At 41.0% G+C, this 15,319-nt stretch overlaps 1 protein-coding gene across 3 annotated transcripts in view; it reads right to left on the bottom strand.

Annotated features, from left to right (window-relative positions):
• Nucleotides 1–5,894: 5,894 nt before the first annotated feature.
• The window catches only part of ROBO1 (roundabout guidance receptor 1), a 1,505,960-nt gene continuing 1,496,535 nt past the window's right edge, over nucleotides 5,895–15,319 (bottom strand). For all 3 annotated transcript variants that reach the window (XM_085623024.1, XM_085623023.1, XM_085623025.1), the window contains 2 exons: nucleotides 9,002–9,198; nucleotides 5,895–7,678 (listed from right to left, as the gene is read on the bottom strand). In XM_085623024.1, the coding sequence (XP_085479150.1) occupies nucleotides 7,664–7,678; nucleotides 9,002–9,198 (212 nt within the window). In that variant the 3' untranslated portion in view covers nucleotides 5,895–7,663. The remainder of the gene's footprint in view (nucleotides 7,679–9,001; nucleotides 9,199–15,319) is intronic.

Raw genomic sequence — 15,319 nt, 5'->3', positions numbered from 1 at the left:
CATGGAAAGCCTCCACGGGGCAAGGAAGTGATTTGGGCAGCCTTGCAATACTCCAGATATATCAAGCAATACAGTGCCACGTAAGGTGTCCTTGCATGGCTTGATAAATATCACTTTAGTGTTAAATCTGACAATAGTGTTGTGTTCCCCTAGCTCCCCCTTGCATTGGCCTTGATATCCTGGTGTTCGCCTGAGCCTTCTACGCCTCGTCGTTGTTGAAAAACCCCATCTTCTCTTTCGACAGAGCACCCTTTTTCTGCGTTCCCATCTCCGACAGGCCCACCAAGTCTGTATTGGCTCACTGTGCCCGAAGGATTTTATCTCTGTGGACCACAATTGTTGGCTTTAAGTCCTCTGATCCATGGTCTCGTGAGAGATAGAACATACAGGTGTGGTGTTCATTTTTCAGAGTGAATTATTGATGGCAGTTCGGGCACAATTTGAAGAGTATGCTCATAATCAAAAATGGTGTTGAACTCCAGGGATCCCACCATGACTGGGTGACATTCTCTGGATATCAATCCCCTGACAAACAAGTTGTAAAAAAAAAAAGTGACCCTTCCCTCATTCTCCATTGAATGACCATCAGTGTTCACATCCAAAACGTGGGGTTTGTTGCTTATTGTGAGGGATAGGGCTTCCCAGTTGATTTATTCCTTACTATTTAAAAATTACCTTATTCTCAGCATTATTCTAACACTTGCGTCAAAATTACCTCTTGCAGATTTAACCCTTGAGTTGGGCCAAGCTGCCATAGGAAAGCCAAGGCCAAAACACTAAGGTGCCGATTAGGATCCTGGAAAAAGCGGGTACGAACCGTCGGTCGGAGCGTTTTCTCCGTCCGACTCGTACCCGGGACAAAAACATTACAAACATGGAAGTACGATTCGCACGGAAACACCATTTCCGTACAAGTCGTACAAAACACCGACCGACGAAAATATACATACGAAAGTGATCCGGGAATGCTCCGACGTGACGTCGGGACGCTTTCAGGCAGCGTTTCACGACCCAGGAAGTACGAATCGAACCGACAGCAGTCCGGACGGCAATATTTTTACGGCACCCAAAAAGTGCCGGAAAAGCGAGGTACGCCATGAAACGACCAGATTAGGGGGCCCGGTACGCGCCGTACCCCCCCCAGCCCCCGTGAGTACGCGCCGAACCCCCGTGTATGTACACCCGTGTACGTACGAGTCGAACCCCCTGTGTATGTACACCCGTGTATGTACGAGTCGAACCCCCACCCGTGTATGTACACCCGTGTACGTACGAGTCGAACCCCCACCCGTGTATGTACACCCATGTACGTACGAGTCGAACCCCCACCCGTGTATCTACACCCGTGTACGTACGAGTCGAACCCCCACCCGTGTATGTACACCCGTGTACGTACGAGTCGAACCCCCACCCCCCCACCCGTGTATGTACACCCGTGTACGTACGAGTTGAACCCCCACCCGTGTATGTACACCCATGTACGTACGAGTCGAACCCCCACCCGTGTATGTACACCCTCTCGTACGTACACGGGTGTACATACACGGGTGGGGGTTCGACTCGTACGTACACGGGTGTACATACACGGGTGAGGGGGTGGGGGTTCGACTCGTACGTACACGGGTGTTCATACACAGGTGGGGGTTCGACTCGTACGTACACGGGTGTACATACACGGGTGGGGGTTCGACTCGTACGTACACGGGTGTATATACACGGGGGGTTCGGCGCGTACATACGGGGGCTGGGGGGGTGTTCACCCATGTACGGACGAGTCGAACCCCCACCCGTGTATGTACACCCTCTCGTACGTACACGGGTGTACATACACGGGTGGGGGTTCGACTCGTACGTACACGGGTGTACATACACGGGTGAGGGGGTGGGGGTTCGACTCGTACGTACACGGGTGTTCATACACGGGTGGGGGTTTGACTCGTACGTACACGGGTGTACATACACGGGTGGGGGTTCAACTCGTACGTACACGGGTGTATATACACGGGGGTTCGGCGCGTACATACGGGGGCTGGGGGGGTGTTCGGCACGTATGTGGGCACATGTCTCCATGGTTGCTATGGGAGTTCGGTGCGGACGGTGTTTTTTCCATACGGTTGTGACATCGGACGCACGGGATGGATCGTACTTGCGCGGTCGGACTTCACTTTTCACGTTTGTACGGTAAATCGTCCGGGGACGTGTCGGACACATTTTCCGAGCCGAGGACGTGTGGGGAATTATTCCCAATGCGATTCGTATGGAGTTTTTCCCATGCGATTCGTACTTGGCAGTTTGTACGGCACTTGTACGATTCGTACGGTAAAAAGAGCGGATACGAGTCGTACGGGGAAAATTTTTCCAGGATCCTAATCGGCACCATAGTGTTATCTTCATTTTTCAAAAAAGAAAGCTTAGGTCCTGTGAAAATTGCAAATATCTTCTTCTACCTTTACCATATCAGTAACTGCTTTTATTAGAACTCCTTCAATGTGGCAAAGAGGCATCTAATACATTTGGTGAACAGTCTTAATATCGAAAAAAAAATATCGAATGGACATAATATCGAGTCTAAAATATAGAATGGACATAATAGCGAATCGAAGTACATAATATAGGCATTAAAAAATATCGAATTTTTATTAATATCGATTTTATAAAAGTGTTTTGCATGTTAGTATATGTGTTAAAAGTGTATATTCGTTTTTGTAATGTATGTTTAATTTTATTAAAGTAATTAATTTTATGTTATTACATTTTTGCGTAATTTATCCGTAGCGGGTTGTGGGTTTATAGGGGAATAGGGTGGGAAGTAATTTAATAGTAATTAAGTAAATATTTATTTTTATTTATTGGTATTGATAATTAATGCATTAATTAATGATTAATTGGTAATTAAATGTTATTAAATTATTAATTGATAATTATGCTAATTATATTAATGTATAATTTGTAGTGGGTTGTAGGTTTATTGGGGAATATGGTGGGTAGTAATTTAATTGTAATTAATTAATTACTGAAAATATTTTTGTGTATTGATAATTAATTTACTGTTAATTAATTATTAATTGGTATTTTTTATTATTTATCAATTTTTGGTATTGAAAATTAATTGGTTGTTAATTAATTATTAATTGGTAATTACTTTGTATTAATTGGTAATTAATTTTTATTAATTGTTTAATTGATAATTATGTTAATTGTTTTAATTTATTATTTGTAGTGGGTTGTGGGTTTATAGGGGAATATGGTGGGAAGTAATTTAATTGTAAATACTTAATTATTGAATTTATTTTTGTATATTGATAATTAATTTACTATTAATTAATTATTAATTAGTATTATTTGTATTCATTCATTTTTGGTATTGAAAATTAATTGGCTGTTAATTAATTATTAATAGGTAATTCATTAAAAAAACAATATTTATTGGTATTTATAATTAATTGATTAGTAAATATTTTGTGATTGGTAATTAATTTTAATGATTTTTGTATTGGTATTAATAATTAAATTATTTAAAAAAAATATTAGATTATTATTTTCCCTACTACTGCACTCATTGGAGTGGGAATAGTAATTTTTACCCCTACTCTATCCAACGCTTTCCCTACTGTTGCACTCTTTGGAGTGGGAATAGTAAATGTTACCCTCCCGCTATCCAATGCTTTCCCTACTGTTGCACTCTTTGGGGTGGGAATAGTAATTTTTACCAATACACTATCCAATGCTTTCCCTATTGTTGCACTCACTGGAGTGGGAATAGTAAATTTTACCCTCCCACTATCCAACGCTTTCCCTACTGTTGCACTCTTTGGAGTTGGAATAGTAATTTTTATCCCTACGCTATCCAACGCTATCCTTACTGTTGCACTCTTTGGAGTGAGAATAGTAATTTTTACCCATACGCTATCCAACGCTTTCCCTATTGTTGCACTCACTGGAGTGGGAATAGTAAATTTTACCCTCCCGCTATCCAAGGTTTTCCCTACTGTTGCACTCTTTGGAGTGGGAATAGTAATTTTTACCCCTACGCTATCCAACGGTATCCTTACTGTTGCACTCTTTGGAGTGAGAATAGTAATTTTTACCCATACGCTATCCAACGCTTTCCCTATTGTTGCACTCACTGGAGTGGGAATAGTAAATGTTACCCTCCCGCTATCCAACGCTTTCCCTACTGTTGCACTCTTTGGAGTGGGAATAGTAATTTTTACCCCTACGCTATCCAACGTTTTCCCTATTGTTGCACTCACTGGAGTGAGAATAGTAAATTTTACCCTCCCACTATCCAACGCTTTCCCTACTGTTGCACTCTTTGGAGTGGGAATAGTAATTTTTACCCCTACGCTATCCAACGCTATCCTTACTGTTGCACTCTTTGGAGTGAGAATAGTAATTTTTACCCATACGCTATCCAACGCTTTCCCTATTGTTGTACTCACTGGAGTGGGAATAGTAAATTTTACCCTCCCGCTATCCAATGCTTTCCCTACTGTTGCACTCTTTGGGGTGGGAATAGTAATTTTTACCAATACACTATCCAATGCTTTCCCTATTGTTGCACTCACTGGAGTGGGAATAGTTAATTTTACCCTCCCGCTATCCAACGCTTTCCCTACTGTTGCACTCTTTGGAGTGGGAATAGTAATTTTTACCCCTACGCTATCCAACGTTTTCCCTACTGTTGCACTCTTTGGAGTGCGAATAGTAATTTTTACCCGTACGCTATCTGACGTTTTCCCTACTGTTGCACACATTGGAGTGGGAATAGTACATTTTACCCTCCCGCTATCCAATGCTTTCCCTACTGTTGCACTCTCTGGAGTGGGAATAGTAATTTTTACCCCTACGCTATCCAACGCTTTCCCTACTGTTGCACTCTTTGGAGTGGGAATAGTAATTTTTACCCCTACGCTATCTGACGCGTTCCCTACTGTTGCACTCACTGGAGTGGTAATGGTACATTTTACCCTGCCACTATCCTACGGTAAAAATATGGATTATTTTTTAATAATATTACGTTAATATATATCTATTAATAAATAAAAATATAAGTTTATTGTTTTTTAACTTACATTAATTATTTATTATTTTTAAGGGTATTTAAGTATTTTTAAATATGTTTTAGTTAATTATATTCATTATTTTATTATTTTTACATTACTTTTAAGACACTTAAAAAAATTCGATATTTTGACTAACTATATTTTTTTACAACGATATTTTTGATTCGATATTTTTGTACTTACCTGTTTGTAGATAGGAATTCGATATTTTTGCATTCATATTTTGTCATCGATATTTTGGTAGGTCTATATTTTGGTAGTCGATATTATGTCAGTGATCCAATACATTTAATTAAAAGTTACTGGTCTAGAAACATTGAAATACTTCCCATACTTTGTTTGACCAAATTGCATGGGTGATTTCTCATTTAATTCTAAAAGGTAGCAAACCGGGGGAAACCCTGGACACCAAACATTACGATGCAGCACCACATCCATATACTCCCATGCACCCAATCTATCCAATCCTAATATGTAAATCCCTGTCCACTGTTAAATCGCTGTCAGCTGTTAAAACAACAACACACAGTGAAGTGGTTAGCAAGCATGATTAAATCCCTGGGATCATGTAGCAATGAATCCTTCCATAGTTCATCAAGATATCACAACTCGTATGGCTGCAAGTGTGTTAAAAGAAAACATTCTTGGCATCCTGAAACATGGAAAACTTAACACCCTCCTTAAGACACGATATCAGCCGCAGAAAAGATTTCAATATTTCCATAACCCAGCAAGAGATCATTCATTTGAAACAGAGTTTGGAAATAGCTAATTGTCTACATGATACTGCAATACATTTGGCAAAAGAACAGAAACCAATACAACATATGCATTTGAGAACCTTTTTAATAAATAATGCAACAAAAATTACATTTCTGATTATTTACCATCAGTATGTAAAATTATGGCTAAAAATAAGATGTTGTTTCTTATATGAACATAATGAAAACATTGATAACATGGACTGTTCCCGTAGACTGCCCACCTTTTCTATACAACGATGTCTCTTTTTCCTTAAAAATTTTCAAGTCAAAATTTTATCTGCAATAATTGCCAACAACATTTTTCACCCACAGTGGGAAAACCCCGTTATGTGCCAATGAATAAATGCACATGTTGCAAGTAGCACCACTGATAAAGCCAAGGAAAGTATATGCTTATAAATAGGTCATAAAATCCGTGGACGGAAAAGATCATTTGGCAGGTTTACAAAAGGCAATTAATGCATTTCTCTTGCATTTGAAAAAAATATTCCTGTATCGGTCGAACAGACAAATGTGAGAATATTTTATACAGGAAAAAGTGGAAATGTCCAGTTTACGGGGTGTGTGTGTACATCACCACCATGTGTCACTTTACATATAATTCAACTACAACTCGTTATCAACAAACGCATGAACAAAATAATGCTTTTCGACATTTTTCAATAAGACAAAAAGGTTAATAGTTACAATGGTTTACAAATAAAGTTTAGTGATTGTGCTTTTAAAACCAAAAAAAAAAAAAAACAGTGCATTACAAAAATACAGGGTCGAAGAAAACTTCCAGAGTGGCACTTGTAATTGGGGCAGGGGTGGGATGATATCTGTGTGTTCAATTTCTGCCAAATAGGAAACATCTGTAAAATCCTTTGGAAAAATCAAGCCCTTTAGGCCACTGGTAAATCTGAACGTTGATTTGATCCAATTTGGAAAATGTGAATTCAAATTCTTCCAAATGCTTTGGAAACGATAGGATTCTTTGTTTTCCCAGTTCTCCACAACACTTATGCAGATGGAAAAATATATTTCTTTCTTAAGCTTAGAATGCCAGAATAAAATCCCCAAACCATTAGAAATTGAACAAGCTTTACATTATTGAAGCGAATAGCATAGTTTCCATAAATCTGTCCTTTACTTCTGAAATGAGGAAGACAGGTTTAAGTACCACGGGAGCATACAAAAAGTACATATATACAATGAGACACCTCCAAGGTGTTGTGTTGATACAACTAAAATGGTAAATGGGACTGACAATGTCATTTGAGGAACTGTCAAGAAAACAGCCCTGAAACAGAGATGTATTTATCTTTAGCATTAAATGCAGACCAATCAACTCGAAATGCTACAACAACCCTTTGCATAGGTTTTACCGTATGCTGCCAATCACGTCGAGTGGTATATTACAATTTCTAGGATCGACCTCGTGGACAGAAGCAGTGCATTGCAACTTCTACTGGAAGCAAGGGATTTCAGAAAACAAGGACAAAATAAAGTAAAGCAACAACCCCAGTTCCTGGCACCTTCTGCTGGTCAATCCCTGAAGCAGCACTAGAAGGAGCTCGACAACAAGATCATCTGCCTTCCTGGCTGGAGGAGCAGTAAGGTGCCATCTTGTGCACTGCCATGGGAGATGAACGGAGAAGAACGTTCGAGAAGGGTAGAGATGCGTAAACAGGAAAAGGAAATAGTGTTCAGCTGTTACCATGAATAAAAAAAATAAAAAATACATGTGTACACTTTGATTGCACTGAACAGTATTTCTGGCAATGAACGAGATCCACGTGGAGGCATCTTAGGGGACAGCTTTCTGATTATGTGACTTTGACCTGGTTGTTTTCAGCTTTCTGTTTCCTGTAAGAAATAAAACAACAATAAATTACATGAGATCTTGATTGCATCTCTTTAACAGTCAACTTGAACGGCACAAGGATTTCTTAAAAAAAAAAAAACACAAGTAATGCTTTCGAATTATTTGCAGAACACCCTGCAAAACCGAAATGTAGAGTACAGAGGTTGGAGAAGGGGCACTGTTAAGGCTGGGTGTTTGGCACCAGGATCAGAAATATTGTTTCACTTCATTGCAACTATGCACCTATCGTTGAGTCTTTTCCACTTCAACGCCTAATCTTCCTTTCAACAATATTTTGCGAGGCACAATTAGACCTATGTTTACCTGTTTGAACAAGTCAAAATTCAGTTATGTGCCACAGGGAAGCTTCCACTACTGTTCTAAGGAGTTTTATTACCTAGAATCGCTGGTTCTGCCGGAAACGAGCCTAGGGGCACTTTTAACCAACAAAATGTTGCAGATTTTAACAACTTTTACATTTTTCTAAGAGTTTCAGAGAAAGAAGAAACTGAGAATGCACCAGAAAAGTAAAATGACACCACTAAGTCGAGTGATCTTGAAAAGTGAGATGAAGATGTTAGAAACAGAGTAATTTATCTGTAAATAAAGAGGAGAGCCATATAAAATGTTATATATCACTCCACCTTCTTTTACTCTGCTGGTAGAGTCATTCAAAATATTTTACATGGCAAATGACTCCACAACTAATGCAAACATTGCACTTTTAAAATTATATTGCTTTACCCATGATTATAATCAGCATGTTGAACACCCCGTGCACTGGAAATTGCTAATGGTTGAAGTAAAATAAATACATGTTGTGGTGTCGCTGTTCGAAGGCAGAAGTAAGCGATGTGGTGGCGGTACATTCCTGAGGCTCTGGTATAGATGTAACCAAGTAAGTGAAATGCGGCTGACAATAACTGTAGACACACTGTCTGCATGGCTTCTGTCAGTAGAATTGATTCCACATTAGCCTTTACAGCACGGTTATTTCCACATTAAATGACGGATGATTTTCCAATGACTCCTTTTTGTGAGTTCATTGAGTTTTCGACCACCATTTATAAACTAACAACAGAGACATTCGGCTTCTCAAACCAAAGTTAAGAAATAAATTCCATTCTCAGTTGACAATCAAGACACTGGAGAGCGATGGCACAGTGTCCCTGAAACTACTAGAATCATCTCATCGTAGACCGATTTTGTTGCAATAAAACATAAAATACAGAAATTAAAAATCTAATATAAAACGAAATAATGTGCTTGGAAAACTGAGCAGTCAAAAGCATACTATAGGAAAAAAAATGGTGGGTTGCAGTTACCTCAAACTCCTCGTCTCCGGGCCCTCCGCGTTCGTAGGATACTAACACTTGCATTTCAGCTGCATTCTTCCGGCCTGCGGTTTGATCTGCTCGACGCTTTCCACCCGACCCTCTCGAAGACATGGAGCTAGAGGAGCTGGGGTCTCGAGGGTTGTTTGATGTAGGAAATGTAGGTCTGCAGTATGGTAGGATATCCTCTGTGGAAAAATACACAATGTCAAACACATCCATTTTGGGATTCTTCTACCACTTGTATCCCCAGTGCCAAAAGAGGATAACAATTGTTGAACCTTATACAAAAATCACAACACATAATATGCATAACAACTACCTACACCTCACAATAGGAGGCAGCATGACTAAACTGTTGATCTTGAGGCCTATATTGTGATTTTAGGGTGAAGTGTTCCACTCAGCTCCCTGCACAATGCACATAGATTAAAGTGGTGCCTGCTGATATTGTATATTACTTTCTTGGGTAAATATATACATCTCAGCTCAAGGTGTTTGTGATTCTAATAAATGCAAAATATACAAATGCAAAGTACTGAGTGTGGGAATGTAATGTGTGCTCAGTATTTATGAATTGACTCTGTAGCTTTCTGTGGCACTAAAAGAATACCGCTTACATTTTTCTGGTTGCTTGTCATGAGTCATGGAAGGCCTTGCTACCAAATGACACTCAATGATGCCCACAAAAAAAAAAAAAAAAAAAGAGAATACCAGAAACAAAGAAACATTACAGACCCAACCACAATATGTTGTAATAATTCACAGCATGAAGTGAATTGAAACTGCAAAATGTATACATACAAAGTATAATCCTCAACACATCCATCACCACAGCCACTGTTCTCGATGCTTGGAAACGTGCTGAAGTCAAGCCCCTCCTGGAGAAACCTTCCGCCAACCTCTAAAACTCAAGAACAACCGCCCCAAATCGCACTTCTCCCCTTCCCCACCAAAGTCTTGGAAAAAGTCAACATAGAGACTACCTCAAACAAAACAACCGGCTAGATCCTTCTCAATCTGGCTTCCAGCCCAATCAGAGCACCGAGAATGCCCTGATCCCTGCAACGATGACATCAGACACTTCCTCAGCCTAGGTGGAAAAGCCAACTCGACCTCTCTACAGCTTTCGACACCATCTCCCACCACACTCTCGACACCAGACTCCACCACATCACTATCATAGGCAAAGCACTCAACTAGATCTCATCCTTCCTATCCAGCCGAACACAGAGGATCCAACTACCTCCCTTCCCATCTGCACCCAAACACTCATCTGCCGTATCCCCCAGGGCTCCTCCCTCAGCCCCACCCTCTTCAACACCTACATGACACATCTTGCAGACATTGCCTGCACCCAGAGACTAAACATAATCTTATACGGCAACAACACCCAGCATGTCCTATCCCTCACAGAAGACACTGACACCACCAAAGCCAACTTCAGTAACAACATGACTGACTTCGCCACCTGGATGAAGGCCAAGTGCCTAAAACTCAACTCGGATAAAACAGAGGTCCTCATCTTCGGAAACAAGCCCTCCCCTTGGGATGACAAGTGGTGGCCCACTGCACTCAGCCCCTCACCCACCCCCACCCGATACGCAAGTAACCACGGAATTGTCCTGGACAGCAAACTGACCATGAAACAGCAGATGAACGCCATCTCCTCTGCCTGCTTGCACACCCTCCGCATGCTCTGCAAAATCTTCCAATGGATCCCAATCTCGGAACAGGAAGTCATTCACCCAGGCCCTCATCTCCAGCTGAGTTGACTACGGCAATGCACTCTATGTCTGAAGTACCAAACAGCTCCTGAATCACCTCCAGACCATCCAGAACTCAGCAGCAGCACTCACCCTCGAACTCCCCAGATGAACCAGCATATCCCCTCACGCCAGGTCTCTCCACTGGCTCCCTGTCCAGGAAAGAAGCCCCTTTGAACTCCTCATTCATGCCTACAAAGCCATTCACAATTCCGGGCCCGCCTACATCAACAACCGCCTGACGTTCCACAAAACCGACCAGCGAGCTACACTCCTCCACCATCACCCTGGCCCACATCTTGCACATCCATTGAAGCCGCTGCAGAGGTCGCTCCTTCTACTACCTCACCGCCAACTCCTGGAACAACCTCCACCTACGCACCTTCCCTTCACTGGAAGACTTCAGGAAGAAGTTCAAGACCTGGCTCTTCGACCGCTACGGCCATCCGACCGAGGCTTACATAACTCCAGTGCCTGGATACCCCCCGGGATGACAAGTTGCACTCTACAAGAGCCAATGATTGATTGTTTGAAATGAGAGAATGTAATTTGAGCTCAGTTCTTATTTATGTATTTACTGTGGAGCTTTCTGTAGCACTAGCATCATACTATTTACATATTTGTCGTCGTCTCTATTTATCTTCATACTAATCACTTGGGGGTTTTAAGTAGATTTTAGGACAATATGGAAGGCATTAGGTGAAAGATTATAAAGTGTATGAAGTGATGAGTGATACATTGGAACAGGCTCTTAAGTTAATTAAGGGTTTGTATCAAAATCCACAATGGTTGCAGGAAATAATATCAGACAAGATTGGGGGCGCAGTTCAGGGTGAGTGGCGGTTGAAATCTGTTTAGAACTTCCAGCGTTTGAAGCCATACTGCCTGGCAGTCTTCCTTTTCTAACTCTCTGGGCCTTGTTTGAATAGTTTTATTTGCTAATTTTGTGAAGAGTAGAAAGTTGACTGTGCTCCTAAGGAAGGATTCAGAATGTTCAGAGCTTGGGAACTTCTCTTCATAGGGATCTAGAGATATGTTTGTAGTTTGAATTTCTTTAGAAAGATGTTGTTAAAATTGGATGTTGTTAAAATTGGATGATGTAAGATACCTAGGCCCAGATTTATGAAGGGCCCGCAACTCGCTGGCATCACACAGGACACAAGCCCTTATGTTAGATTTATTATGCCATAAAGAGCCACCTTGTGCAGCATTGTGTGGCATAGTAAATCTGGAGTAACATAAAGCATTGCAAGTCGATGTCTTGCGTTCTTCTGCATAGGGAAGGCAATCCATGGGTGGAGCGGCCGATTTCCCATGCATCCACCCATGGTATTTGGTGCATTACTATATTTATTAAGACTAGTTAATCTGGAAATGTGTCAAAATGTTACGCCTTCCTAGGTGAGATGCAACGAGGAAAAATATTTTTATTTCTCCTCGTTATTTCGTCTTTCTAACATGTGCAGCATACTGCAGCACATATAGAGATAAGAAAATGTCTCTGGGGATTGTTTTTGTGCAGGAAGGTGTCCATTCTTACACAAAAACAATCCTGGTTGTATCAAAGGCACCCGTCTATTTTGGCACAAGGGTGCCTGCATTGGAGCTTGGCAGCCACAAATGCCTCAGTGCAGAGAGAGAGCAGGCGTGCACCATATGTTAGCAATTATGGCACATTCCTGCTATCTCCATGTACAGCAGTGTAGGAAGTTGTCTTGCTGTTTTGCGCTACATGACATTTTAGGAAATCTGGGCCCTGGTTCTTATGCAGTAAGAGACCAGTTTCTTTGATTTATTGTTTCATAAGTCTCTGTACGAGTGCTAGGCTAAAACGGGGCATCCTAGATTCATATGAACCCCGATTTGTCCTACTGTGTTTTAATGCAATGTGCTTCATGTTTATTCCCTTGTTATATGCTTTACTGCTGACTGTAAGTGTACATCAAAACTTTTTATGAATGACTATACTCTAATATATGCAAAAAATATATTCTAATGTACAACACCCCTGGTGTTTGAGTACCTTTTTTTCTATTACATTAAGTTTACTTGGAACTAAACTGTTCAATAGTACAGCATCATTTGCTGGTTAAAATAATCCACTGTGTGAATCACAAATTTTATGGCAATCCAACAAAAGACAAACTGCAGATTACCTACATGCCAGACACTTGTCATTGTGGCTCCACATTCAATAGATAACACAAGAAAAAAAAAAACAATTCGCTGGCTAGAGAAATGGCAAATGATGCCATGCATCACAATTAACACTCCACACCAGGCGATGAGCATGCAGAAAATCTCATAACCTTGCATAAAAATTCACAATTATTAAACATGTCATCTAGCAGTGCAGTCTTCCCTTCACTGAAAAACAAAATAACTCTAAACCACCATGTATCTAATCAATGAGAAATCCCACAACCATATGGGCCAGGTACAAACATTCCAAAAGTGCTACATCGTCATACAAATGGTACAAAATTCACGACAAATGTTGGTACCTTTAAATGACATATTATGGACACTCTTTTCTTTTATATGTTATTAGATGCTGTAGGGTTCACATTAATGAGGTTTTAGAGTTGTTACTCTCAGGAGTGGGAGCAGAAGATATACTATAGTATTAAGGTTTAAAAAAGTATAACAAATTATAAAATACTTTTTTCATCCCAAGAGACGTGAAGAGGATATTTTACAAATATAGGTCCAGTCTTTCACACATGTATATGCCATGCTGTACCTGGGAAAAACGTATAAGTGCACTAGATTGTTTGAAGGGGACACCCCACTACTTTGGAATCTTAGATGATTCATTATTGGCAATACAGCAATTGCAACTAATAAATAAAATACCCACTCCTACACCTCAACATTCTACTTTTCATTAAGCACATGAAAAGTGCATGCAAAATTCACTTCAAGTTTTGAGCAATAAGAAGTCCCCATAGCTCTTTTCTCATGAGAACAAAAAAAGTTGCTTCCCGGGCTGTACAATAACCTCATCCACCATCTTCCAACCCTGTGAAGGAAAGTGGCTAGCGCAAAGTAGACCACTTAACCAGGATCACGGTTCCTTGTAATCCGGCATCCTGGAATGCATATTAACACAGGTGGGCATAGGGTAACACTGTACTCAACTTTACGCTGCCTATAGACTTAGGAAGAGGACATACCGGCCCCTACCCGAGCACCACCTGTACTAATAAACACCTCTACCCCTCTTCGCTGCTTGGGTGCGGATTAGAAGTCTGAGATTACAATTATATGCGTAATGCATTATAGCAACGTGGTACGCACCTACTTGAGCCATCTAAACATCTTTTGCTCTCCTGCCTAAAATCCAATAGGGAATGATTAGTCTGGTTTCACAAACAACAATTGTAAAATACCCTGAAACTCAAATTAAACACAGTAAAAATAAAACAGGATTTAGAAAACTCCCCAAAATGAATCTCATTCACAACAAGTCATATCCATATTGTTTCCCAATATCTACAGGCTAAAACGGCGATAATGGGCTTGATAATATGCTCTATGGAATTCCAATTGAAGCCCATGTTAAATGTGAAGGACGTCTAACATGGGCTTCAATTGGAATTCCATAGAGCATACTATCAAGCCTATTATCGCCGTTTTAGCGGCAGTTTTCTGCCGCTACAGCGGCGATAATTTTATCGCCTGGCTTGATAATATGCCCCCAGGTCTTGCTCTTGCTGTAGCTCGTCTCATCAACTGCAGCCTCACTGCGCTCTCTCCCCTAGCACGATCCTCTTGTTCTTGTAGACTCCCCCAACCGAAACCCAGTGCTACCCAACACCATGGTTGCTTATACAAATCCGGTCACACATAGCATTTGTGTTTACTTGTCCAATCCTGCAACATACAATGGGCTCCGGCTCACAGACTTCTCTCCTTCCGGCCGTTCTGTTTGACCCACCCGTATGACGGAAGATACAGATATGAGATCCATTCCCAGCAGATGCGTCTGTACCATTAACATTTAGTTACTTTTCACTTCCCTATAATAACAGTCGTGCTGTTACACTCAGACAACACTAGGTTAACCGTGCCCATTAAATGCATACATGAATGTATTGCAATTTATGAGAGGCTAAGGTACAATTTATGCAACCTCATAAGTGGCTCCTTTCCTGACTCTTCCACTGTAGTTAATGGTAATCAAAACTCTCTCTTCATGTGTTTCCTGGACTGTAGCATTTAAGGCAGCACTTAATTCAAATGGTAAGCCAAGAATCCCATTTGGTTGTTACACTTTTCAGTGCAGGAAGGTCTAAAGACCCCAGGGCCGGTATTATGCAAATGGCGCATTTTCATTGTTTGCGCCAGGTGCACCTTTTAAAAATGAGCCGCATTATGGTGACTGCGCTGCCCCCAGGGCAGCTGCAAACTCGGGCAGTGCATTCCTGTGAAAAACAGAGCAGCAGCTTTGAAGCCGCTCTGTGTTCTGCTGGCGGCAATCTAACTGCACTTTGAAGGGGGAATTGAGGTCCCATTGCAGGAAGGTGCAGTGAGTTTCTGC

The sequence above is a fragment of the Triturus cristatus genome, chromosome 8 (genome assembly GCF_964204655.1).
Source record: "Triturus cristatus chromosome 8, aTriCri1.1, whole genome shotgun sequence".
In the NCBI taxonomy this organism is placed as follows: domain Eukaryota; kingdom Metazoa; phylum Chordata; class Amphibia; order Caudata; family Salamandridae; genus Triturus; species Triturus cristatus.
Note: the sequence above shows the minus strand (reverse complement) of the source record. Positions and strands in the feature narration are given on the sequence as shown.